Source organism: Drosophila tropicalis, unplaced genomic scaffold (genome assembly GCF_018151085.1).
Source record: "Drosophila tropicalis isolate 14030-0801.00 unplaced genomic scaffold, ASM1815108v1 contig_694, whole genome shotgun sequence".
NCBI classification, from domain to species: Eukaryota; Metazoa; Arthropoda; class Insecta; order Diptera; family Drosophilidae; genus Drosophila; species Drosophila tropicalis.
Genome location: NW_027173176.1, coordinates 5,926,333 through 5,953,945, shown reverse-complemented (window position 1 = coordinate 5,953,945; position 27,613 = coordinate 5,926,333). Strand labels below are relative to the sequence as shown.

General features: G+C 38.6%; 4 protein-coding genes across 6 annotated transcripts; 1 reads left to right on the top strand and 3 right to left on the bottom strand.

Moving 5' to 3' along the window:
- Nucleotides 1-92: 92 nt before the first annotated feature.
- LOC137579454 (GTP-binding protein Rhes) lies at nt 93-27,029 on the bottom strand. 3 transcript variants are annotated; one of them, XM_068293248.1, is made up of 6 exons: nt 26,941-27,029; nt 8,717-8,944; nt 3,140-3,924; nt 2,826-3,019; nt 1,898-2,081; nt 93-1,780 (listed from the first exon to the last, which is right to left on the bottom strand). In XM_068293248.1, the coding sequence occupies exons 3-6, from the start codon at nt 3,676-3,678 to the stop codon at nt 1,360-1,362; spliced, it is 1,338 nt and encodes a 445-aa protein (XP_068149349.1). In that variant the 5' UTR covers nt 3,679-3,924; nt 8,717-8,944; nt 26,941-27,029; the 3' UTR covers nt 93-1,359. The 3 variants fall into 3 exon arrangements, with proteins under 3 accessions (XP_068149349.1, XP_068149348.1, XP_068149347.1); XM_068293247.1 differs by lacking the exon at nt 8,717-8,944 and having other exon boundaries at nt 26,941-27,019; XM_068293246.1 differs by lacking the exons at nt 8,717-8,944; nt 26,941-27,029 and adding an exon at nt 20,624-20,938.
- On the top strand, nt 7,491-9,505 carry LOC137579456 (uncharacterized). The gene is made up of 4 exons (XM_068293249.1): nt 7,491-7,926; nt 8,501-8,695; nt 8,760-8,954; nt 9,037-9,505. Exons 1-4 carry the CDS (start codon nt 7,503-7,505, stop codon nt 9,045-9,047), a joined length of 825 nt encoding a protein of 274 aa, XP_068149350.1. The 5' UTR covers nt 7,491-7,502; the 3' UTR covers nt 9,048-9,505.
- Nucleotides 8,993-10,197, bottom strand: LOC137579457 (uncharacterized). Its single transcript, XM_068293250.1, has 5 exons — nt 9,874-10,197; nt 9,647-9,791; nt 9,450-9,575; nt 9,237-9,386; nt 8,993-9,161 (listed from the first exon to the last, which is right to left on the bottom strand). Exons 1-5 carry the CDS (start codon nt 10,020-10,022, stop codon nt 9,027-9,029), a joined length of 705 nt encoding a protein of 234 aa, XP_068149351.1. The 5' UTR covers nt 10,023-10,197; the 3' UTR covers nt 8,993-9,026.
- Nucleotides 17,217-18,702, bottom strand: LOC137579300 (uncharacterized). The gene is made up of 4 exons (XM_068293024.1): nt 18,281-18,702; nt 18,075-18,219; nt 17,744-18,022; nt 17,217-17,684 (listed from the first exon to the last, which is right to left on the bottom strand). Exons 1-4 carry the CDS (start codon nt 18,565-18,567, stop codon nt 17,286-17,288), a joined length of 1,110 nt encoding a protein of 369 aa, XP_068149125.1. The 5' UTR covers nt 18,568-18,702; the 3' UTR covers nt 17,217-17,285.
- Nucleotides 27,030-27,613: the final 584 nt, after the last annotated feature.

Sequence of the window (27,613 nt, the reverse complement as noted above, 5' to 3'; positions counted from 1 at the left end):
GGTTTAGGTGAGAACAGTTTTCTATATGTTAAATTCGGTTTAACGCTAAATGTGTCCTATAATTTATATATTTATATATATATATTATATATATATATATATTTGTATATGTTTATGTATATGTATATGTTTATGTCTGTGTATATATAGTTATAGTAATTGTTAATTGTATTTGTTCTTTAGTTTAAGTTTTAGGTTTGTTTGCTTAGTTTGGTTGCTTGGTTTTGTTGCTCGGTGTACAAAGTTCACAATAGAGAAAGAGTTTTTGTTTCCTATTCATTTGGTCAGGTTTTTTTTTTTTTTGTTTTTGCAATTGAATACCCTTGCAGGAGAGACGGGTCAGTTTATCCTTACACAGTCAGCTTAAGTTTGGCTAATCCCATTGACTGTATTAATTAATTGTTATTTAATTGAAATAAGTTTTTAATTGGCCAAATCCGTTTTCTTCTGCTTCTTTTCTTAAATAACTCAACTGAGATCGGTAATCTTGAAGAAAGTATGTATTTTGAATTGAAGGAAAGGAAGGGAGGACTGAGAGAAACTGCAAGGGTATAGAAACTTCGGTGTACCGAAGCTGATTTTAGTTCCAAACTGTTGGAGAACCGCAAGATTACAAGTACTTCGGTATGCCGAAGAAGATGGCTTACAGTTGTTGGTTTTTTGGCTGATATGCAAGGATTGAAGTATGTATGTGTGTGTGTGTGTGTAGGTATATCATTTATATTTGATCAACAATTATCAACAATGTTTTTGCTTGTATGTGTGAGTAATACTTATGCAAATTAATTATTAAAAATATCAATTCAATTCATTTAAATCTAATCAATGAGAAACGAAATATATGTAACGAACTCTATACAATTCCTCAAAACTTTCATTTTAAACATTATTGTCCTCTGCTGTTTGTTTCTTTTTGCTTTGGTTTTGGTTTTTTGTGTGGTTTTATTGGTGGGGAGGGGGAAAGGGGAAAAGAGAAATCAATAATAGAAAAAAGACAAAACCCAGAATCACAGAACCGAGGAGGACAAGAGGGGAGGTGTGGTAGTGAGATGGTATGATGGTGGCGGGGGGACAGAGGTGGAGAAAAACTAAAAATCTAAAAAGAAATATAAAGAAAATTGATCAATTATGTACAACTTAGATGCTGCTATACGAGAGTATACATATATACATATGCATGTGAGTGTGTGTCTATGTGTCTAGGTGTGTAGGTGTTAGCGTATGTGTGTGTGCTTGTGTGTGTCTACATAATTTAATATCAAAAATCACCCAAAAGCTGCATTTAGAAATTAGTTACCGACCACGCCCACTTATCTATCACACAAGTTGTCCATTTGCTATATATGGCTCTCTGGCTCATTACATTAGGGAGCAGCGTTGCCAACGATTCGAGGAGTTGCCCACTCCTTCGCCTTCATTGAGTGCCATGGTCTTGGAACGCATTAGATTCAGATCCGTTCGTATGCTGGGTCTCCGGGCATTGGGTGTTACAACACCGCAGGCATCACTGAACCTTCGCTTAATGGACAAGGCATTCTTTTTGCCACTGCCGCCGCCCACATTGCCAGCCCCGTGGGGCGGCAACGGCGATGGGGCACCAAATACGGAAACCAAACGACGATGATGATTTGGTGTCATTTCCAGCGGCAAATTGGAAACCATAAAGAGAGCATAAAACAAATCATCGATGCGATAATTTTGTCTGGCCGAGCACTCGACAAAAGTACAACAATTATCCTGTCCAGCAATATAGCCCATTACCTCATCCAGTTGAACCGTCCTATACACACAGTCAGATAGAGCGAGAGAGAAAGAGAAAGAAAGGACAAAAAATTGTGTGCCATTAAAATAATGTTCTGTGCTTAACAATGTTGCTTAAAGTAGACACAAAACTCACTTGAAATCCCGATCACATTTATTTCCAGCCAATATCATGGGTATTTTGGGTAAACTTTTCTTTTTGAATCCCGAACCAGGATTCAAGGCTGCCCACTTGGTTTCCAATATATTCTCACGTAGTCGCACCACCTCCTCGAATGATTCACGTGAATCCATACTAAAAACGAGTATGAAGAGATCGCCTGCAATGCAAAGTGGGGCGTACGGTCCATAAAAATGCTAACATTAATCGTCATTTGATTTAGCTAAGGCAAATTTATGGCTTATCTATGCATCTATGATGGACACCCTCTGGCTACTATCCATAGACCAGGGACCTAACCAAGAGGGGCTGTTGAAGGGCTTGGGTGATACGTCCTTGGACAAATTGTGTATGGCCATTTGAGTTGCTGTATGTAACTAGGCTTAACAAGCTCATAAATTACGCAAACACAGATGACTATGAAAATTTACATACATACTATATACATACACATAGATGAGCATATAAAGACATCCGCAAAATCTTATAAGCCAGGGATGCGACAAACACAAAATTCATTTCCGACATGCTCCGAATCGTTATGCTTGGTAACGGGTAATTTCATTTCTCATCATTTTGCTCATTATTTGTTGGAAGGATTTCTAGCTACGCCTCTGATACGCTCCTGCGTTGACCTCATTCGTTGTCTGGTTTGGTGGCCTGTTTCTGTCATTGACTTGACCAAAAAGCTCATCTCTTCTCTTGTCAGCCCTTTGCGCCAACAGCTGCGACTGATTTTTATGATAATTTATAGGACATTAAATAGGAAACTAAGGGCCTCCACACGCCCATTCGCACCCACACTCTCTCTCAAAAAAAAAAAATCTTAAGTGATGAGACGTGAGAGATACATATAGACATATGTATATACACCCACACGTAAAGAGAGTTTGGTCATGCTCACCCGTTAGAAATGACAGACGACGCATTGCGGGAAATGGATGATAGCCAGAAGTATCCAAAATGTCCAATTGAAAGACCTCATTTCGTATGCGATACAATTTACGATGAAATTCTTCAATGGTTGGTGTATAGGCCTCCTCGAAACGATTGCCCAGGAAACGTGCCACAATCGATGATTTGCCCGAGCGTGATGAGCTGTCGTCCATCCAGTTAGAATAGAAGAGAAAGACAAGTCCAAGTCACAGTGGAAGCAGGGGAGTTGAGATGGAAAACGGATAGTAAACGGACAGATTGACTGCGATTGCTGTAACTCACCCAAGCATGACCAAACGGTAGCAATTTTTGGCCGATGGCAAACTATCATCGCATAGCGAAAGACCAGCGCCAGGGCCATAGATAAAATCATCAGCCTGTTCAATGGCATCCAAATTGGAATGATGCTCCAACATATGGGCCTGATGCAATTCGGCAGTGGTTACAATGCGGCTGCTTGTTACGGCTCCATTACTGCCGCTTGCCGCATCATCCAGAAAGGTGACCACATGAGAGGTAGCAACCTGTGAGCCAACACCACCCACACCCACACCCACTGCCACACCTACACCCACACCATGAGAGGCAGCTGCCTCTGCATCTGCTACACCGCTATGATTGGTTGTGCTGTGGTTGATGTTAGTGTTGCCGATGCCACTGCCTCTGTTTGTCGGTTGATTGCTTTTGCTAGTGTTGTTGTTACGAGCATTGGCAGCGTTTCCAGTTCCTGTTCCCGTTCCCGTTCCTGGTTCGCTTAGTGCCACATCAACATAGTTGTTGTTATTGCTGCGAGCACAAAACCAATTTTTACAGCGATACATTTTGACTGTGTCATTTCCGCCAACTTTAATAGCTGTCCTTTAGCCACCTCCACCACTAGGTCCCCTCCTCTCTGTTGCTCCTCTGCTATTAAAAGTTCTTTTGTAGGTGTTGATTGGTTGCTATTGCTCCCCGTTCAGCAAGTCAGTTGCGGTTGCCCTTTTGCCTCTATGCGATTTGCATTTTCAATCATTCAACTTGCTCCTTACGACGAGTCCTTTCCTCGGCCCTGTGTTAGCCAGCTGCAGCTAAAAAAATTTACATATGTTAGACGATTTTTCTTCCTCCAATTGCTGATGTTTTAATGTTGCACACAAGAAAATGCAAAAAAAAAAAAAAAAAAACAACAAAAAAACCAAAAGAAAACTTTAGCCTCAAAGCCAGCTGAGACAGAAGAGAGAGTGAGAGAAAACGAAAGAGAGAGAGACAGAAAGAGTGAAAGAGCTATGGAGAAAGCTGAATGTATAGAGGAAGGGAAAACCATAAAGAAAATCTCATAAATAAAATATAAAACCTTTTGGCATAAAATTTTTAATACACTTGGAAAAGTTCTCCCCATTTTTTTCCTCTTAATTCAATTCATTCCACGGATGAATATCTGCAACATTTTCCCATCGATTGGAAGTAGAAAATTAATTTCAATGGCTAGTAAATCGATTAACTAGAGCCAAATTTTATATTAGTCAGGATAGATGCCAGGTACACTCAAAGTTTCTTCCGATATAAAGGCAGCCAGCATTTATGGACTATGTTCAGCATCTGCACAAAAAACTTATAAAGTTTTACTCCAGAGCATTATAAAAAAGTTGCAACAACTGCATAAAAAGAGAAACACCAGCTCCCACAGAGAACTGTGAAACTAATGTAAGAGAAAGAAACAGAGGGGGGAACGATTTGTTTTCTGTTTTTTTTTTTTTTTTTGGAAAGGAGTGAAGAGAAGATGCATTAAGCCAGGTAATTGCTCTGGCAATGGGCAAACTCATTCCAGGCGAATAAACCACAGAATCTACACATACACACAAAGAGACAGAGACACACACACACTCCATAGTCATGTCTCTGTTCAGAGAAAGAGGGAGCGAAACGGAGCATACAAATTTCAAAATTAGCTGCACACTGACACCATTAAAAAGGGACACCCCCAACCAGCCATCGTCTACGCCACCGCACCCCGACCCCCTCAATAATGACCATCTTTTGCAACAAATCTAATTAACTTTGTTTTAGCTGGTTACGTGCTCTCCATATACATCAGAACCACCGATGATGGTTCCGGCAAAGCCGCCAATGGCTCTTCTCATGCATAGACCATGCATTTGGCAACCGAATAGAAGCAAAAGGACGGCAAGTGCAGGATGGTAGAGGTAGGGAATGGGCAAGGAAGAAGGGGTGTCAAGGGCCCGGCGGTGAAATCAAACCGGAAAGTGCCTTAATCGAGTGCAGCAAGAATTTGTTATTTTTTTCCCGGCTCTCTCCATCTCTTCTTTTTTTCTCATTTTTGCAGATTTTTCAACATATTTTTGTGTGTGTTTTTCTCTCTCATTTCTTGCTTTTCGCCTCTGTTACTGTGTGTGTTTTTTTGAAATGCCACCGAGCAGCAGGCAGCATACAGGAGGCAGAAGGCAGCCGGCAGCAGCAAGGCAAAAGAATTCGAGCGGAAAATTTCAGCAAAAAGAAAAGGGAATTCAGCGCATAATATTACATACAGATGTGGGCGTGCCATACGCCTATTCTTACTTCCAAAAAAAAAAGGAAGCCTTCTGCGTTGTGGCTGGGTGGCTGGCTCGGGTTGGCTTGGTGTGTTGGTGTGATTCAGTTGAGTTTGGCTACTGCTGGGAATAAAAGCCATTTAGCTCGGCAACTACTTGTAATGTTTTCATAATTGATTTCCAGGTTTCACCTCTCTCTCTCTTTCTCTCTCAACCCGCCTCCAACCACCACCAGCCACTTACATACATACACACGAGTTGCCTTTACACACACCACACTTTCATATAAATGACTTTTCGCCTTTACTGCCACACAGCCACAGAATGAGAAGAAAAGTCATGGAAAATGCCCTGAGACAATAGCGACATTTGAAGGTATGTGAAAAATTACGGCTGACGGCTCTACAGAAATTACGAATACAGCAAAAATAATCAGCAAAAATGACGAAGCGACTTTTTGTTTTGTGTCTTTTTTTCCGTTTCCCTCACTTTTTTCATCCCTCAGGTATATGACCCGCATTTGCCCAGTTAACTGAAAGGAGGAACCTACATAGCTAAGTGGAGGCAAATCGTTGGGCTAAACAAAAACAACCTAATTAACATTAAAATCATAGGAAATTATTAACTGACAAAAGGAATTCAATTTGAAATTCAGTAAATTGAGGAAATATCACAGGAAGTCAGTCCCTAGCATTAAGCATTAAGCATTGATGATGATGATAACAACAGGGAAACAAAAAAGGCAAACAAAAGATATCCATAGCGGACAGTGGTGGCCACAGTTAAAATACGCACATAGTTGTCGGTTTCATCTAGCCAAGTTAGTAAACAAGTTTTCATGTGAACAAACTGTATTCGATTTTGTTATATTTCTCTTAAGTTGAAAAAGGGAAAAGACTGCCTACATTTTCTCTACGGATTATCAGCAATAGCTGAAACCATTTACATTTTCCTATCAATTGAAAAAAGGCAATTTTGGCTTTTCCTACTTCTACATATATGCAATCGATCAATTGAAAGTTAAGCTTCCCAAGAAGACAGAGAGGAAATTTTCAAAATTTCAATTTGAATCATCTAACGAGCAGGTTGTTGCTTAGTCAAAACTGGCTTAAAAACTGCATAAGCGGATTAAATAGACAGTGCAATGGCATCGCATCGCTGCTCCTTAAAAAAGACATCAATTCCTTGATGGAAACTTTAATCTTCCCTATACACTTTTCTTTTGGGGGGGGTATATTCCTGAGGAGGTCGATGCTAAAGTAAATTCTATGTGTGTGCATATGACATTTTTGCTGTTGAAGTAAATATGCATACTTGTAAGTGACACTTTAGTAATGCACTTCAAATATAGGTATGAGAGAGAGAGAGAGAGAGAGAGAGAGAGAGGGAAGGAAAAAAGAGACGTCGATGCAAATGATGTCTGTAGCGAACCAATCCCCGGGCAAAAATGTATTGTAGGAATGCTCATAAGTGTGTGTCTGTGTGTGTGTGTGTCTGTGTGTTTGTGGGTGTGTATCTGTGTATGTTCCGGGGCAAAGTCTCTGGATGTTGTGTGGTTGTGAATACATTCATCATACGAATTTCTCATATTTGTTTACAATTCGCGCATACAAATGTGCCACTTTCCGTTTCCCCGTTCCCCAAAAGCCTCTGCGACCCCCTAAGCTAAAACGTCTCGTTAAATGTCAGGTGCCACTGGGTGAACTAGGTGCAATCGACACCTAATCTGGCGCTTACATCTGGGTGACACTTTGGGTTCGGGGGCAGGGACAACAAACACATGCACGCACGCACACACACACACACACACATCGAAAAAAACATAGACAAAACTTTGTTTTCTGCGAAATAAAAACAAAATAATATAAAAATGTGAAACAGATAAGCACCCGCAGCTAAAAGAGACCGACCGACCCGTCCGAACGACCGCGACAATGAGCATTTGAGAGTCGAGGAATAAAGACAGAGCTATAGAGAGAGAGGGAGAGATATTCGAACTCTGAGATGAGGTTATCTCAGACCAGACAGACAGCCCAACCCAACCCAAGCCAGCACCCAGCAGTACCTGCTATGAAAATAGAAGCAACAAAACAGTTTTAGTTGTACCATCAAAGTGTATGGGCATGGATCCGACTCTGACTAGCAGTGAAGACCATCTAACAGCTGGCGATGTCGATATAGCCGTGGAATACTCATTGCCAGTCGCCAATGCTTCGCTAGTGGAAGACACTGAGGCTGCTGAGGCAGCCCATCATCAGTATGCTGAGGCGTTATCCCTGTCCAGTCAACGGAACAGTCATCGTCCACATTGGCAAAAGCAAAAGCATACCATTCGAAACTTTCTCAGCTTGGGGGCCATTCTGTTGGCTCTGATGCTTATTATTGGTGCCATTTATTTGCACTTAAGACAAAAACATCATCTGGGTCGCTTGTCGCATAACTATTCCAACTATCAGCAGGATTATGAAAATCAACATTATATGGATGCATCAACAGAAACGTATTCAACTACATTTACTGGGCGTACAGCGCCATCTGACGGTAAGTTTCTAAAAACAAGTGTGGATTGAATTGAAAGAAATATTCCTCTCTATCTCTATTTGTCTTTCTCCTATTTGTTAGTTCACCACCATGATACGAAATCAAATCATATAGGACACCATTTGTATAGAAAATAAGTGGTTAACATTAGTCAAACTCATTATATATGTATAGTAACTTTTTTAAGAGAAGAGAATAAACCGTTTGGCAAATTGTTGATTCAAATCTATTTAAATCTTAGATGGGAAGAATGTGATAAGTAAATCAAAGGCCATCATTGTGTATATACTTAGTTTATAAGTATTGTGTAATATATACAAACGATTCCTCATCAGCATTAAAATTGGCTGGAATTGTCCTTGTTGTCCTTCAAATATTGTAATTTTTGTTTGCCCTTGAAACAAAACCTAAACCAAAATTGGCCAGACAAATTTAAACTCATGTTTCTTCTGTTTTTGTTTTTTGTCTCTTCTCCTATTCTTTTTTTTTTTTTTTGCCCTTATTTTGATTTACTGGCTAACCACTGGAAAACCAAAAATGAACCAAAAAAAAAACAAACCTTTTGTCTGTTTAGCTGCCCAGATTACAACGACAACTGATAAATCACAGACCCAGCAACCCGATGATGAATGTTTGGCCTGTATTGCATTGGTTGCCACTGGGAATAAGCCGGCCAAATGCAGCGGCGAGTTGAATTGTGGCATCTATCGGATATCTCATTGGTATTGGCAGGATGCACAGCAACGATTGCCAGAGCCTCTCACACTGGGTAACACATACGCATACTCACACAGAGAGAATCCATAATCCTTTCACTTGATCCCCTTTTTCAGATTATAAGCATTGCGTCGTTGAGGACAAATGTGCCGAGAGGATTGTTCGCAGCTATGTGGAACGTTATGCCCGCGATTGCAATCTAGATGGTTTAATTGAATGCCGAGATCATGTAATGCTACACCTCCTGGGACCCACTGGATGCCTGAATCCGAATCGACATTGGTCAATCTACCAAGAGCGGCTACAAATGTGTATAGGATAGCACACAGAAAGAAAGAGACAAAAACGATTACATTTTATTCCATTTCATTTTTTATTGCATGTCACTGCCAGTAAAGAGTTAACATAAACAAGGCCAAAAAGTCGTGGTACAATAACAAAGAGGCATACTTGTCATCTCCTAGCCCAGCCTGGACACGGCCATCGCCGGCAATGCATTGCACATGATACAGGAGGAACTGCAAGTGAAGGATATGTGTGTGAGCCATAAAAGTGAATGAAGGGGTTTGGGTGGCGGTGGGGACAATGCTTACAGACAACACCAAGCTGGCTATTATGGCTATATAGAAAAAGATGGGCCATGTCGTTTTCAGTGCTACATAGTACATGATGGCATATATGCTCAGGAGGAAGACCGAGCAAGCCACCATGAAAAAGAAATTTACACTATCCGTGATGTCAAACTGTTGGAGAGACACGTGGCGAATTATTGCATTGCATTGTGTTTCGGAAGAAATCAAACTCACCGGCATGAATGTACCCAAAACGCACAGAATAATAACCACGACCATAACACCAAGAATACCAACCAACAAATGCAAAGCCGACGAGTTTACGACTAACACCAAAACTGCTAAATTCAGACATTCCACCTAAGGAGAGCGTTATGTAGAGGGAAATATCAATATCAGGATACGCATTTGATATATGTATATATACTTACAATCAGGACTATGACCACACAACTTATGCATGGTATTTCGCTAACCTGATCGGTCAAAGCATATAATATGAACAGAAAAACGCTTATTATGAAAAGTAGAACAAATGTTGAAGCATGTTCCTTTATCAAATCGGATAAGGTTGACCTAAGACAAAAAGTGGATTAATACCAAAATGAATGTCCTTTTGACCTTATAGTGTTTGTTTGTTTTTAGTAGTTATGCTTACTGCAATAGAGTCACGGCGAGCAGCCAATGGACAATGCCAATTGCCACGCAAATTAGAAATTGCGTATAAACCTTGATCACAAATTGCCTACGCAGTGCAGGGGATTCCTGCTCCTCAATGGCTTCATTTGATAGACGCTTCTCGAACATTGCAAATCAATATTAATAACTATACTTTTTTTTTCACTAAATATAATAATTTTGTTATCATCGGTTTGGTGTACGATGCTGAAGTGAATAACCCCGACAGTTGTGATTTAAAACGTAAACAATTTCGCCTTTTTCTAGCACAAACAGAAAGCACAGAGCACGCTGTGATACATCAATTTCGAAATGATATTAAACTGAGTGGAAAGTGCGAAATATTCGATACCCTAAGATGTGAAGTAAAATTCAATGAAAATGTAATTCATGGGAAATTTCCTTTATACACAATTTGGAAAATACAATTAGAATTCTGCTTAAATTTTGTACAAAGAGGACGAAGTCAGTCAGATATATGTATGTATGTATGTGTCTATATAGTTTATTTGTTATTCATTCCCTAGATCCCTAGGGGACGCGGATAGCCTTCTAATGGATATTCCTCAATTTAGCAAGGATACAAAATCTGCTAACAATTGAACTCGACGGACAAAAACTTTATAATTTGGGCCACATTGCTCACTAATTGAACATGGCAAGTGGGTAATAATTAAAACTTTTCTATAAGCGTAGAGAGAAAACAACGAAAGCAAACAAAATACATACACACATCTATAAGTAGGTGTAGGTGTGTGTGTGTGTGTGTGTCTGTGTGTGTGTGTGTATAAGTAGGAAGAGACAGAAAAGTTTTGAAGCAAGTTTTAAATGATTTAGCAAGCCGGGTGAAGCAAGAAAATAGCGAACGCTGAAGGATGCGGCAAGATGGGGCAGAAGTGGGCGACAGGACGAAATGAGTCAGACTAGGACTAATTGCTGCCATGTCACATTAAGCAAACGAAAGAAAAAAATGCGAATGCGTATAATATATATATACATATATACATATGTATAAATACATATATATTGTATTTATGTATTGAAAATTGCAATTTAATTGCATTAAAAATTGGTTGTCGGCTTTTAGGCTAAAAGCTCGAACCGAACCAAACTTTTGACAAAACATAATTCAATTTGTTATTGAAAATGTTCATGGTGAAACTGTATTTTCATATTTCAATATCAAAGTTGACTGACTAACTGACTGGCTATGCTCAAGTTTGCTTTGGTTTTTAGACATTTGGCGTCATTCTAATCATTCGATTGCATGACAAGTGTATATAAGTTGATTCAATCAAATAAGCAAATAACACCAAAGGCAGAAGGAGTCGAAGGGGAAAGAGAGAGAGGGAGAGTGAGGTGGAGATAACATAAACCAAACAGAAATTCTAGAAATGCTGAGCTAAAGTTGTTGGTTGTGGGGACACGATCTGGAATAAGCAAAAAGGTGGATAAACAATATAAAGGCTCCATAGTCAAGGTCTGGCATATACTATATCTAAATATTGTATATAAATGTATTCATTATTACTGCAATTGAATTTATTTATGTACGTATTGTATTGTTTTGTTGTATTGTGTTAATATTGTTTGACTGTACAATTGATTGATTGATAAATGAATGGCTTCGAACCACAATGTGACAGAGTTTCGTTTTGCACATTTAAAAACCAATTACGAAATTCGCTTGAATAACTCACTCAACTCGATGCGACGAGTAAAACAAAAAAAAAATGGAAAATTCTTCTTCTGTACTACTATTTTTCATTGCGCTCTCTCTCTTTCCCTTTCGCTTGCTCTCTGTCCATCTTTCTGTCTTGTCAAAGGTGTCAAAGGCAAAAGGGTGTCAAGAGACGAAACGAGGTGAAGCGGGGCGGATAGTCAAGTGCAAATTGATTGCTTTATTGATGGAATTTTTATAGTGCGCACAGTGTGTGCAGTCGGGCACAAAGTTTTGGCACATTGAAACAAAGAGGAAAGGAAAAAGTTTTACTTGCATTTCGGATTAGTTTTTTTTTTTTTTTTGTCTGGGTCCCAAAAAAAAAAAAAATAGAAAACTCTTCCCTATTCTAAATGCAATCCAACCTGGTGCTCAACTTTAGCATGTGCATGAATTTTTAGCACTTTACGGAACCAACTTTGTTTGCATTGCTAAGGTAAAATGTCACAGAGAGGCTAAAAGAGAGAGATACACACACACACACTCACAAGAAAGTGTAGGAGAGGGAAAGGCAAGAAATTATAGCATACTTTTTGACTGGCAAATGCTAACAGCATTTTGTAAAATGAAATTTACATGGATAAAGGCAAACTGAGCAAGGACAACGACAAACTTCAAAAGGGTTTTTTAGCTGCTCGTCTTGCTGCTCCTGCTCATCTTTTGCTGTTGTTGCTGTTGCTGCTGTCATAAATCGCCCCAAAACAATCAAAAAGTGTGCCACATAATTAAGTGTACATCAGAGATTAGCCAGGATCAGGGGAGACATTCACAGCGAGTTTCTGAAAACATTGTATTCCAACAAGCCATTCGACTTGCTTTCTACCCCTTAAACTCACACTTTGTTACACTTCGCAGTGTTGGGTTACAGAGTAAAATTAATTACTTAACACGAAACCTTATCTGAGAAGGCAATTTCATGAGATAAGGACACCAAGAAGCAGACGATTCCCCTAATAAAACTACTTGCCAAACAAACATTTTGAAATCACTGTTTAAGGATCTAAGATTTATTTATTTCCTAATTTTATTATTTTATTGAAAACCAACAAATAAACGAAAGAACAATTACAAAGGGAAAAGAATATGTGAAAGCATTATTTTGCGGATGGCAGATAAATGTTTCTAAATTTATTTTGCATTTTTCTTTTCCATTGAATTTTCAATTTTAAATAAGGAAATTCTTTGTGGAAAAATTCCTGCCACATAAGCGCTAAATGTGCAACATGTAAAATGAAAAGAAATATAGAAATGTAATAGAAAAAGAAACAAAAAAGCATTTTTATAATGATTTTCCCCATTTTGGCCCTTTGCCGGCCTTGATATGCCCGGCCATTAAATGTTAAGGGGTATATATGAAAAGCCTTGCTTAACCATTTGTCCCTTAGGGCCAGTTTGCAAGAGTCTCTTGGCCAGGCGGCAGACGTTTTATGCGCATATTTAAATAGACATTTCTGTGGCCAAATAGGACTTTAATGTCTCCGTTATGGCCAACAGCTAAAAAAGCTAAAAACTGAGACACGGAATGCCAGGACTGCCAAGAACTGTCGACAGTCAACTGAGAGAATGCGTTGTTGGTCTGAGGTCTGAGGTGCTTCATTAATTTTATGGCCACTCTGTGTCTTTTAGCCCGTTGTCTTTACGCTTTGAAGTTTCGCTACAAAAGTTTTGATTGTCTAGCCGACACACACACACGCACACGCACACATACACAAATACATATGCACACGCAATATGCCACGCATGCCGCATGCCACACACATGCGAGTTGAGTGTGTGTCTGTGTGCGAGTGAGCCAACTCAAGTGGTTAAACGTAAAACTTTTTTAATTAGAGTTGTTTGTGTGGGCAGCGGCCGACAACAACAACAACAATTCTTTTCTTATTTCATGCAATATTTTCCTTATTTTTTGTTGCCTGTAATCTTGGCCAAATAGTTTGCGAGAAAATCTCATAAAACTGGCAACAGCCGCCAAATAAAATTCATGACGGGAAAACGACAAAAAAAAAGAAGCGAAAAAAACCTTTGTAATAAAAATGTCACAGCCAACACAAAAGCCAACACAGTTGCTGCCAACAGTGGACAAGGGGATGGTGGATGTGGTATGGGATAAAGGGAGGCTGTGCCCAGGAAAACTGTCATCACCATTTTCACTTGACAATGACAATGCGGCAAGGCGAGACGCATAAATTTGCCCAAGCAAATCTTTTGTGTTGCCAAATTCAAATTTTCTTCACCAAAAAAAAAAAAAAAAAAAAACACGGGAAACTGTTGGCCCGCCCGCTCTTAAATTTCTGCATTTAATTTCATTTAACTATTAACCAAAAATAAAAAGGCTTTGCCCCTTGATTAGAGCCACAAAAAAACAAATCAACCTTCGTTGGCTCCCGACGTCGCTGCGGCTGCTGCTTCATTTAAATCTAATTTGAATTTGCCGCCAAAAAAAAAAAAAAACAGAAACATTTGCTCATCTTTTTTTCCCCTTAATAAATGAAAATGTTTCCCAGGACTTTTGATGGTTACAGGGAAAGCAGGGGAGTGGGGGTGGTGCGCTTTGTGGCTGGCGGCTGGAGGCTGCTGGTGACGGCTGGCTGTAGGCAGGATATGTAGCTGTATGTTGCTGTGGTGTTTTCTCTGTTTTTCTGAGCTGTCAATGTGATTTTGTCAAGGCAATCATCGAGACAAGCACAGCGCAAAATACGTTTTTCCTGTTTTTCCTTCATCACTCTTCCACCCACCCTCCACCCTTTTCCCTTGCTCTCTTTCTCTCTCTGCAGCGTTCTTTCCGTTTCGGTTGTCGTTTTTTATACTTCCTTTATTTTGCTTTTTTTTTTCATTCACCCATTTTTGTTTGGCTCGCGTACATTGAACACCCCATATACACCCAATAGAGCATCTGTGTAATATAGATGGCCATATCTGGAGGGGCAGAATGCCAGGCCTGTTTGACTGCCGCCTGCTTGGCGTATCAATGAAGAAATCGCCTTTATTGCACATTTTCCAATTCTGCACAATGCGGCGTATGCGTAATATGGCCATCACGCATCAGCTAAGAGCAACAGCAACAGAGCCAGCGCCAGCAGCAGAGCATTACAGTGGAAAATGAGTTTGCAGCTACAAAGTGGAAAATCAAATCCCATCATTTTCAATATGCTAAATGAATTTTTGCCTTTGCTTTTTCTTTCGTTCCCTTTTTTGGCGTAACAATCAAACGAAACAGAACAGAATACAACAGATGGGACAAAGCCATGAGCTAAGATAAGCTCATTTAGCTCTAATTTTGGAATAGACAATGAAAACTTAAGAGCCAATAACAATTCATTTTGTCATAAATGTGTTATTAGGTAACTAATATAACTTCATTTAGGTCATTAACTTGGGATATTTGTTCAAATTAGAAGATACTTTAAGTTCAACATGATTGCGGGATTACCCTTTCCGTCTCACATTTTCCTTGTCCCTCTCTCTCTCTCTCTCTCTCTCCCCCTTTCTATGGGTTCAATTAACTTATAGTAAACCACATTAAAACAAGTAAAATTAAATGAAAGTTTTAAAAGGGTATTGACTAAATGTCATAGGCCTTGTCTGACCTTTACGAGTATTTCTTTTCCATTGAAAGAGTCGGAGAACTATAAGACAAACAATTTTCATGTTGTGTCGTGAGCTTTGGCCGCCTTTTTTTGTATTTTGGTCAGGTCGCATTTATGTTGTATACATTAATTATGGCTATTTGCTTTGACCATTTACTACGAGACGGCATAGAGAGAACGAGATGGAGAGAGAGAGATGGGTGGTTGGGTGAATATGTAGCTACTGTGCCTATTCCTGTCAATTATGTGCACGAAATGGCTTATTATTGGGCTGCATAAACATACGTACATACAATATATATATATATATAAATGTAGGTATATAAAAAAGATATGGGCCAGGCCAAATGGCGCTTGGCCGCTTTCATTCGTCGTTTTCATTTTCAGGCCTAAAAGCACCATCAACATTTTTGGTAAACAAAAATATGTCATGTTTACTCAGTGAGTAGTCTTCGTTTTGTTGTTTCAGTTGCTGTTTTTGCTACTTTTTCATGGGGAGAGTCGCCAGAGTTGAATGGCGAGCGGAACGGGAGGACCACTACCCGTGGTCCAGTGGTTGTCATTTCGATATGGTCCAGCAAATGGATGATGGATGTTATTATAATGTTGTTCTCTTCATTCAGAGAGAATAAGCATGAGAATGAGAGAATGAGAGGTAGCTTAGCCAGATGCCGTGACATTCGCACCACAGAAAAGCTTGACCCAAAAACTGAAGATGTTCAAGCCAAAAACTGGCGAAATGGCAGGCGGCAAGCCTCAAATGGTTTTCGCCCGAGTTCATAAGCTGCTTAAAAAAACAAAAAATAAAAAAATAAAAAAAAAATTAACCAACATACACAACACATACATACATATAAATGACAACCCAACGAAAAAAAAAAAGTTAAAAGCATTCATATATAAATGCATATAGAAAAAAACTGCGTTCGGTGGTGTTTTTTTTTTTCTATCGACTTAACCCGCTCTGGGTAATTATACTAATTGGTGGCAAAAGAGCTCAAGACTTAAAACAGAATGCCATAATTTATGGTCCATCCTTGGGGACTGCTGCTTTGTGTTTGTGCAGATGATGCTGCTAACGATAATGATAATGATGATAATATACCAAATGAATGGTTAAAAAGTATGGAACAGAGATAATGCCTCAATGCCAGTCACACTTTAATTTGCCCAATGCACTTAGCAATGCACTCGTAAAGTTTGAAAGGACTCCACAAGAAGGCCTTCCCATTTTTACTCTCTTCTTTTGGCAAAAGAGTATTTGTAAAGAATTCACTTTTGCCAGCAGTTTCTGTGTTAGAGTTTAAAAACTTCTTAGTTTTGCACTAATTAGTCATCACTTGATGAAACACTTTTACCCTAATTAACTGTAAATTGTGGATAGATGTTTGGCACTCTTCGACTCTGCAGAGTTTTCGAAATCTAATTTTACTTATCCTATCATAGCGTCAGCTGTACTGAATTTTTTGCTTAGTTCTTTATTCTACTATGAATCTAAATTCAATTTTTTCCCATTCCAAAGAGCTTCTTTTCGATTCTACTTGTCACGTAGTTAGCTGTTGTTATTATATTAGTTTTGCTTGTTTTAGACGACGCGACTGCGCTCTTTGGTAAAAGAGAAAACCTTTTTGGGCTGTCCTTTAGCTATGTTTTGTTTGTATGCATATACATATATTTATAGAAAATAACAGTATCCGAAATGGAAAAATATATATCAAAGCTAACTTCAGCTTTGCCGAATTTTTTATACCCTTCAGATCTGACAATATTTTTATATATCCCCAACCCTAAACTCTCTGTTTTGCTGAGCCCAAAATTTCTATCTCTCAGGGTCTGTCACTTTCCCTTTGCAAGTTCGTTGTATATGTGCCAGCATACATATATCAGTGATCCCAACGAGACGAACACAGCTCTATTAATTCTATTGATTCTGATGCTGATCAAAAATATAAACAAACGTCTGCTTCTCTCCTTTTATAATACCCTCTGCAAGGGCATAAAAACACATTGAAACTATATGGTTAAGAATATTTATAATACAGGTAGTAACAATGGCAGGAATAGTGGTAGTGGTGTCTTTAGCGTTTAACTATCTAATTTGTTGCTGTTGTAACCACCGTCACCACCACCTCCACTGCTACCGTTATCACTACTTTCGTCATCATCCGCACCACGTTGTTGAATGTCTTTGCTTATGTGGTCACCAATTTCATTGTCATTATACTCATCATTATCGTCATCATTAACATCGCCGTTGTCATCGTCAGCATCATCATCAACAGAAGTTTTGTCATTAGTACGTAAATTTCGATATTCAACGGATTCGCCTTTACTTGAATTTAATTGCGGCCAAATACCATAGGCAAAGAGCATGAAAATTAGACAGAAAAAAGAGAAAAGTACAATCACAGCGAAGAGACCATCGGTGGCATTTATTTCGGCATAGCGCCCACCTCTGATCAACTGGGCATGGTACATGACAAACTGCAAGATGATACAAATTTACTTTTACACTAAATACAATTAGGTTTTCACTCACTAACCGTAAGTACTATGCACATGATTAAAAACGCGAAAGCAAAATAAAAGCCATCTCTTTTTGGATTTGTCACATAAACGACTATCATCATTTGGCTTAGGATAAAGAACAGGGCACTGGCCAGAAACAGGGCAGCCACATTGGCAGTAAGATCACATGGCATAAATGAGCCAATCAATAGAAAAATTATGATCAGCAGCACACTGAGCAGAAAGTATGCCATCAAGGCCATAGGCTCCCAATACGCGGCCAGAGTACCAATGCCAATCACCATGAGTTCAACCTAAAGAAATCAAATCAAAAGTGTTCTATACAGCACAGCATAGTTTACCCACAGTAAAAATCAAGAGGATCCAATTGAATACCGGCATGTAGCGAGCTTCTTGTATCAGCATGAATATCGCTAACAATATTGCACATATGAAAAAGCAAGTGACGCTCACCCAATATTGTTTTCTGAATAAACGTTGCATGGGCTCGCTGCATTTGGAGAGGAGTTAAATGAAATTTGCGAGACACATTTCGATTTGGTTAAACTTACTGCAAGGAAACCATTTCCCATTGCAACAGGGCCAATAACAGTAGGATTAAAGTTATCAAGTAGATCATTAGTATAAAGAATGATCTGGAGGATCGCTTTTCTGCGTATGGAGAAAATTGTAGCATGGTTGGTCGTGGCACTATTATCGGTTTGAATCTAGATGGCCGAGTCATATATGGTCCCACTATAAGAGGCTTAAAATTGCCAGCGGCATTATCGTTTGATTGGGTTTTTGGATTTGTTGTTGAACGCGCACCCGAACGAGGACTATGTCTTTGAGCTGCCATGTTAATTCATTTGACTAAAACGGTTTTTATTTTCTTACACCACAAATTTTACACTTGCTTCAAAAGAAAAAGAGAAAAATACAAAAAATAAATTACGAAAAAATGTATTCATAAACCTGACACAACCAGCATTTGTCACTTTACTGCTCTTACTAGAGATAGAGAGAGAGAGAGTCAAAGTCAGATTTCTCTCAGGCAAAATGACAAACCCACAAATCTACAATAAGTAATCATTGAAATTGCTACATAAATTCATCAACAATGGAACTCCAAAAAATGGGCGGGACGGGGGCGGTATCAGAGCAGAGATATAATACACTCTGGCAAATATAAACATACATAAGAATCAAATGTTAGAAAGCAACACATATTGGGCAACAGGAGGGATGATGATGAGGATAATGATGACGAGAATGATAATGATGAAGGAAGCAAGGAAAGATGATGCGAAGGGACAAAATGAATGAAACTTTTGACATCAAGCCACATTGTAAATGCCCTTTAAACATTTTCCTATTCAGGTTCAGAATTCAGTTTAAATAGCTTTGTTGAGAATCTTTTCAATTTTTCTTAAATCCAACTCGATATTCCCTTTAAATCCTTCCATAAGGCATCATGTTCATGATGCTTTCCCATCCTTTTCCACTTTATTCAGCAATTAGTCTTATTTTCTGGTTATTTGATATGGATATACACATATAACCACCTACATACATTTATTTTAAACTTTCTTTGAACATTAAGACACAGTTGAAAGTCTTTTGTGTTTTTTTCGGTTTTGTGAAGAGTATTGATAATAGCGTCAGCTGCTGAGTTTAGGTCGCTCCGCCCAGTCCTCCGCCCTCATCTTTGTATGGGAGGGAGGCACAAAAAATTTCGGTGTTTTTTTTTTGGCAAACATTTTTGAATTGTTGAAGAGATTTGTTAAGATGAGAAGGCAGCTGCAAAACTTTTTTTTTGCTTGTTTGTTTGGCCAAAATGTGCGAAAAGATGTGTGAAAGGCGGCATGAATCAAGACGACGGGCAAAGGCATCGATGTCGACGGAAGTGAGGAACCCTTCGTTTTTGGCAAAAGTAAAAGGTTAAAGCTATATATAAAATTACACTTAAAACCCACCAGATGCTGCCGCTGCTGCTTCTAAGAAGTGTTTAGAATTTGGATTTGTGGCAAGGATGTGATAGGAGCAACTCATCAGCTTTGAAGTTGATGAAGTCGCTCACTCAATTAGCAGCTGCTGCTTCTACTTGCGTCGCTGCTACCGAAAGCACAAAATTTTTAACTAATTTATTAATGGCTGATGTCAAAAATGTTTGCTGCGTGTGTGTACTACCAAATGACATTGAAAAATTGCCTAGTATATGGGCCTAGAAGAGACTGGAGTGTGTGTGCGTACGTTTGCTGTTTAATGGCCTGACATCCAGTCAGCCTTTTTCTCACTCTATATGCTGGGGGAAAAAAAACAATTTAGATAAGCAATATGCAAAAGTATATATATGTATGTGTATAAAATACTTCTCTACCCCACTCTCTATTCAACATTTCCCCACAACCCTCTCCAAACCTCTAGCTACTCCCTTTAAAATAAAGAGAACCTTTCAGTTTTCTGTTGGCAAATGTAAAATATTTGTTCCGACTCAGCAACAACTTAATCAGCAAAAGATTTACGACGTCAACAGGGAAAGGAATATTACTTAGCATAACAGAGCGTTTAAATTTCAAGTACCCACAACTATAAAAAAAAAACCAACAACAAAGACAAAAGCCCTACAAACATTAAGAGTTGGGACCTATAAAACATTTTGACTGCTTTGAGAGTCCGAAGCTCTGAAGTGGTAACTCAATACCTTTGGGGCATTTTTATGGTGGAGAAAAAAAAACAGAAGAAATTTATTTATATATATATACATTGTTGTATATGTATCTTCGTTTCGGGCCCTTAGGTGTTGAACAAATCAAATGACAACAATGGGAAATCAAATCAAATAAAATGAAATCAAATTGCATTTGAACAAATCACACAGAGATAACCATCATGAACATTGGGAACGGACTCACCTGGACAAAAGGATATCGAGCAAATTGCTTGTCCTTTTTGCAATTATTACAAATATATGTAAGTTACTTTCATTAGACAAGCACACACATACACACAAATAGACACAGGGACACACACAGAAAGGAATATTTACTACACTGGGGGACAAGACTCAACCGGAACAGTTCAGTACAGCTCGTTCGGTTCGGTTCGTTGTCCTTTTATGCCTTTTTGTTTTAGCAGCTTGTTGCTACGACAAAAATTCACGACTTTTATGAATGAAAAGAGATTTGCGATGAAAATGCTTTGAACAATGTTTGAGAGAACCTTCGAGTAAGACGTTCAATGCCTGACTGAAAGTCAGTGGCAATAGTAAATTACTTTTTATAAGATAATATAGACCTGCGCACAAAAATGTGTTAACATTGCTATGCAGAGAGTGAGGATGAGAGACGCACTAACAGGACTCGCTTAGTTAACATTTCTGTTAATCTGCTGGGGATTATATGTAGGTTGACATGCAGAAAGTTAAACAAACAAACAAAGCAAAAGTCAAGCTGTATCATAAATATAATGAAAAGTTTTTTTCTCTCTCTTGCAGCGGCAACAAGCAACAAGCAAAAGGAGTTTCATCCAACCAGCCAACCATCCATCTCCATCTGTGTTGCCTCTAGGAACAACTTAAATGTCAACACCAACCCACCACTCAACCCTACACTCAATCTCCACTCAACCTCGGCTTTGCTGGTGCTGAGTGTGTGTGTGTGTGTGTGTGTGTGTGTGTGTGTGTGTGTGTGTGTGTACATATAATTAAGAAATCGTGCGTACTCGAAAGCACTTTGATTCCAAAAGTTAAAAGTTGTTGCAAAATTGAAATGTCTGTTTTTTTCTAGTTTGTTGACATTTGTTAAACGACTTCTTAGCCATTTGTTTTTGTTATTTTCATTGAAACTCTTCTATCGTTAGCCTTTTCTAGTAGTAGACATCGGGGTCACCATACCAATCAGTTGCTTTGGCTGGCGGGAATTATGGATCACTGTGAATATTATCATCAGTAATTTTAGACATTAGACAGCGGGGTCATTTTTCGAATTAAATGCCGTAAAAATGTTTTATGTGTATTAGTAGAGACAATTACGAAAAGTAAAAAAAACCAAATCACTTTCAATGAGCTAATGTCCTGCTGCTAAAGTGAGCTTAAATGCCGCAAGGATAGGAGAACGAACGACCAGAATGAAGACCAGGGCAATGACTGCTATTTGCTAACTGCCAACTGTGTGTGTTGTCTGTGGCTTGGTGGTTTGCGGTTTACGTTCCTTCTCCTTACTTTCTCCTCTACCTCTTATCCTGTGTGGGTGAGTGTTTTTGTTTCCTTCTTTAGCTCTAGCTGAGCAAATCCTGTGTTAAGGCGCGGAAATTAAAAGTTAACAACATTGTTGAGATTATGAAGAATGATAAATAAAGTAAACGAGAAGAACTCGTTCTTCCTCTTTGTTTGCCACATTCATCAGCGCATATGCAGGTAGGGATTTTATAGTAATTATCATAGCTTCAGCTTTGTGACAGCCGACAGCTTGATGATTAAACGATAGAGAGGTAAGGTAAAGCAGAATCTAATTTCAAGGACTGAGGGAAATTCTTTAGTGTAACTTTATTATGCTTACTCTCGCAAATCAATGTTTTTTGAAATCATTTTAAATAAACAGCTAACTTAACCAAAAAATGCTAAATTCCACGTTTCAAACTATTTCGAGGAGTTTCATACAAAATGGAATTCAAATGCAATGTATGAGAATCAATTGAAAATTGTAATTGCACGTAACTAAAAAGGAATCACACTCATTGCATTTGATCAGTATTATAAAGTACTCTTTAGATACCTATATAATTACATATACACAGAGAACATCGAAAAGGAGCGATTACAAGTGAGAGGGCGTAAGAGTATGGCAAGGCAATATGGCTGAGAGAGATTGGAGCCAGCAGCATTATCAATGGCAATGTCAATGGCTTGGTACACTTGACTGACTGCACCGAGGAATATTGAAAGAGAACAAACTTATCGCCGCATGCCAGAGAAGTAAATCAGATTTTTTGCTATCAATAAGCAATAGGCACTCAAGCTGCCACCAATACCAAATGGAATGACATTGAGTAAGTGAATGGGTGAATGGGCGATGGTGTTGGCGATGGTGATGGGTGATGCTATCAAGTGACTCAGTCAGTCAGTCAGTTAGTTATCCAGTGAGCAAGTCAGTGAATCGTATAGCATTCAGCCTGATAGGCATTGTTCGGGCATTGTCGCTGTAGTCGTAAAAGTAGTACTAGTAGACTGAACTAAAAAAGGTATCCTCAGACAGTCAATGGGAATGCAACTAGTGTAGTGTTGTTGTTGAGCGCTTGCCAGTGTTGAATGCCACATACAATTGCCAGCAAATAGACAAACAAACGAATGTACAAACAACCAACAAACAGCAAACAAAAATAGGACAAGTGAGAGGGGTACAAAACAAAATACAAATAGTAAACAGTAGAATTCCAGTTTCAGTTTCAGCTTCATGTCTGACAAGTCAATGAGACGACCACGACGAACGAAACCAAATCAGGCGAATGCCACTATGCTTGCACATTTGTTAAATGAAACAGACACACACGCTCACACTGGTGCACCTTCTTTTGCTTCTACCATTCCTAGTTCGCCACCCAATGACAATGACAAGTTGGTCCTTTAGGCACACTGTCTCCTTGGGCCTCGCTTTAATATCTGTTAAAACGTTTTGTAATCAAATTAATTGCCTTGCAACAGATAATGAAAAGTTCAAGCACACATATACATACATACATATCTATATATATATAAATATAAGTGTATGTATGTATATATGCACAATGTATATTCATAATCCCAAACAATTTCGCATTCATTAAAAGCCAATAAAAGTGAAAATTATAAGGGGCCTTAAGTAGAGTGGATTCTCTTGGGAGTGCTCCGGAGTTAGGGGGAAGCAGGTAAATAGACTCCCTATTCATTAATAACATGAAGCTGCCACCGAGTCAGTCTCTGTCCCCTGCCTTCAGTCCCCTATCCTTGCGTATTCCCATACACTGGCTACACCGCTTCTGTTTCTGGTTCAGGTTCAACTTCTGCGTGGGTAAGTCGGCGAGTAATGCAAGTTAATGAAATAACACTTAATTGAAAAAGACCTAGAAGGCCCCTGCAGCTAATTTTGGTTATGATATTGCCAGTGATACCCTACACATTGGATTAAAGTCTATATAAGATTAATATATAAACAATTAATGCTTACCGTTTATACCGTTAAAGTTAATTAGTATAGCAAAATAAAAAGCTTTATTGTTGCATTTTGACCATTGATAATAACTGGTAAAATAAAAAGACATCAGCTATATAACAGTTTATGTACTATTTTTTTGCCAAGTGTATGTATATCTATAACTAAGAGGCAGAATATACATATACATATATGTATAAGGCCGAGGAAAAGAGAAAAAAAATTTCATCCTAAGGGCCAAACACAATTTGTATTAATTAATTGACAACGCAAACCGCAACTGTCCCGCGGCATAGATAGAGCTAACCTCAGCGGCTCTGATTTAGATGAATTACCATTACCAGAGAAGGACTGAGCGAGGGGAGTGGGGCATGGAGAGGGGAAACTGTCTGCCAAGAGCAAAATGTCAGACTGCCAAGTAAAATCCCCTATATAACATGTATCTTGGGGCGAGCTTAGCTTAGTCCTTAGCTGAAATCAAGCATGAAATGATTGGCAGAACCCAAACCAACATAACCGACTAACAGACCAACCGACTAACTGACTAAACAACCAACCCGACAGACAAACAACAGGCCATTAAATATTCACATATGTCGCACCACTAGCCAAAACCCAAGTATTAACATGCATATCGATTAAATTTCAACTATGTGCGAGTGAAGAGACTACAAGAGCGACTAGATAATGGTATGGTAGCAATTGAAGGAGGAGGAGCCACTAAGGACTCGCCCCATCGCAAAAGTTAAGCTAGCCAACCATAGAATTTGGTTACAAAGTGCCTGGTATAGTACGTACTTCAACTATATTATTATTATTTGCAGACACTTTTTAACCTCTGTGGCCTCTTTGCCAACATTTAAACATAAAGTAGAAAGGGTAGCTGTCAAGAAAGGGTAGCAAAGGGTAGTAATCGTAAAATATATTTAGCAATTAATGCCAAAATAGCTACCAAATAAATTGTCATTTCTTCTAACAAACGATGTTCGGGCTTATGTGGCTTATACTTTGGTGAGAGAACTATGAGAACTACTCCAATCGACCTTTTTATCAGTGTGAAATTAGGAAAATTGTTCAATTAAATGGGAAGAAAATTCATAATAATTTGCGGCTAAAGGTAAAAGTTCGAGGTTAACACTAATATAAGCCAATTTATTACCATTAAACCAATGTGTCACATAGGTACATGTGTAAGTATATAGGTGGCTAAACATGCGAGTCATGGACACTAAAGCAAGGAGAGGAAATCAGTAATATAAGCCAGAAAGTTGTCCCATGAACTAGTCAATCAAGCAGGCACATATTTTCTTGGGATATATAAGTTTCGAGTAGTTAATTTTCTCTTATAGAGAATTTTAAAATTTATGTTGCCTACATTTTGGGGCACTTGCTTTGCTATTAAGGAACCATTTAATAGCTGTCAATTTTGCCCCAATTTACATTGCCTACTTTTTGGGGACACTTTTTCTTTGAATACGTGAACTATCATTATGGATTTCTGTTCATTAAAAGGAAATTGTGTTCCACGTAAAGGGGAATTATTTTTTTTTTTTTTGGGTTAAATATTTATGGAGTATTCTTATTAATATTTTGTAAGGTGTCGTCATTATAGAGTTAACAAAAATTAATTAAATATCAATTGGTTTAATGAAAACTTTTAAGCACATTGAAGCAGAAACCAAAATTGTCGATTTACAGTATTAAAGACGTTAAAAGTTGCATGTTAAGCAATACGAAAACTGTTATCGGAAGTGAACCGCAACTAATACGACAAGAACATGCTTCATTTGTGTAGAAGTCTTAACAAATGTTTCGGCATACCCAACTAGTTTTCCAATCAAAAGTTCTTAAAGTGTTTCGAAACCGAAGTTAAGAAGACCTATACACAGTGTTAACTAGTCGAGTTTTTGAACTGAAAAACTAACTTCTAAGTTGCCTAAGGGCAGACAAAAAGTTGATCAAAACCCACAAAAAAAAAAAAACAAAAAATACAGAGAGGAAACCCGAAAAGTAGGGAATGAGAAAAGCAAAGTTGCAGCCACTAAGCGTTTATGCTTATGCTAAGGCGAGAATGTATGTAAATGTAGCCTGAAGGAAGGCAGGGGGGGACGGTTGGTCGCATGGAAGGGGATGTTGTGTAGCTGGAGGTGGTTAAGATATGTGTATGGGTGTGAACCACAACATGTGTTTCAATGGGCGTGAACAAAAGTGCTACGAAAATTACATTATACCACACTCACACACACACATATGCTTAAAGTGTGCCTCCTAATGCCTTAATACACTTACATCTTCTTTTTTTTTTATCATGTTGTTGCTGTTGTGGAGTAAATCAGCAAAGCTTTCAACTAATTTTATCTTTCACCTTGAGAGACAAAAAACAAAAAAAAAAAAAAAAAAAAAAAAAAAGCGCCAAAATGAGTATCAAAAAATAAGTAAAAGTAACCGAGAAGCAAATCCAGGCAATCGACTTAACGTCGAGGTCTTAAAAATCACAAGTTACTTCAACCACAAAGGATTTTAATGGAAATTCTCAACACAAACAAGCATGCCACATGCCACTTGCCGCTTGCCACATGTATGCATGAGTAGAAGAATGAGAATGAATGAATGAACCATTCTCATGGGTGCCCTGTGTCCTTATGCAAAATTTACCACAACAAAACGGGCTTCAACTTTCACTCCTCCATCACCCTCCTCTCTCTCTCTCTCTCTCTCTATCTTAACTTCACGGAGCGAAAAAAATGGCGCCAATATATCGCAGCGTGAGCGGAAATAATGCAATTTGTGTGTGAACTTTTTAACGTAGTTTCCCAAACACTCACACCAACTCAACTCAATATCAAGCTCAAACACACACACTGTCAGAGAACACACTCTCAAACGCAACCACACACTTGTACTCACACACACGCACATACACACACACACATAACACACTCAGCACACACAAGTTTCACCAAACAAAAAAAAAACAACAACATATATACGAGTATAAGTATATACATGAAAGCAAAATCAGTTAATATTTACATTTTACGTACGTAAAATTATTTCGGGTTGATGTTGTCGTTTACCGAAGCTCTTCGAATTTTACCGTTATATCAGTCAGAAGCATTCACGAACAGCGGCAGTAGCCAACTGAGGAGCCGAACATCATGTTAGCCACTTAAATTCGGCCGAGAGCCAGCTGTTAAACAACATTGCAACTTCAGGCATGCTGTTATGTTGATGCCACAGACTAAAAAAAACTTAAGGTAGATGAAAAAGAACGAGAGAGAGATGCCAGAGACGACCAGGTGAGGAAGGGCCAGCTTGCATTAAGACTCGGAGTTAAGACGAAATAAGTCGGACTGAAGTGACAGCAAATTGTAGCCTCACACTTAACAATCACTTATACTTACGGAACTATTAAGCAAAACAAACGGAAAGCCAATGTCTTGACTTCAATTTACGACTACAACGAAGTTCTTATGCTTTTGCCAATTTTTAGCGAGATCAGTTCAGAGCGCATACAAAGTCAGGCTAACTTAATCATGCTGGAAAAAGACATCAGATGTCAGATCTGTGTTTTAAAGAAAGATACTAAAGGTTACTTTCAAACTAGTTAAATTGAGTCTCTGTAATCTTTATGCCCTATCAAAATACTCCTTGAGAAAGGGAAACGCTGAAGAATAAAAAGGAAAACTAGCTTAAGATGCCATTTTTGATTTTGTT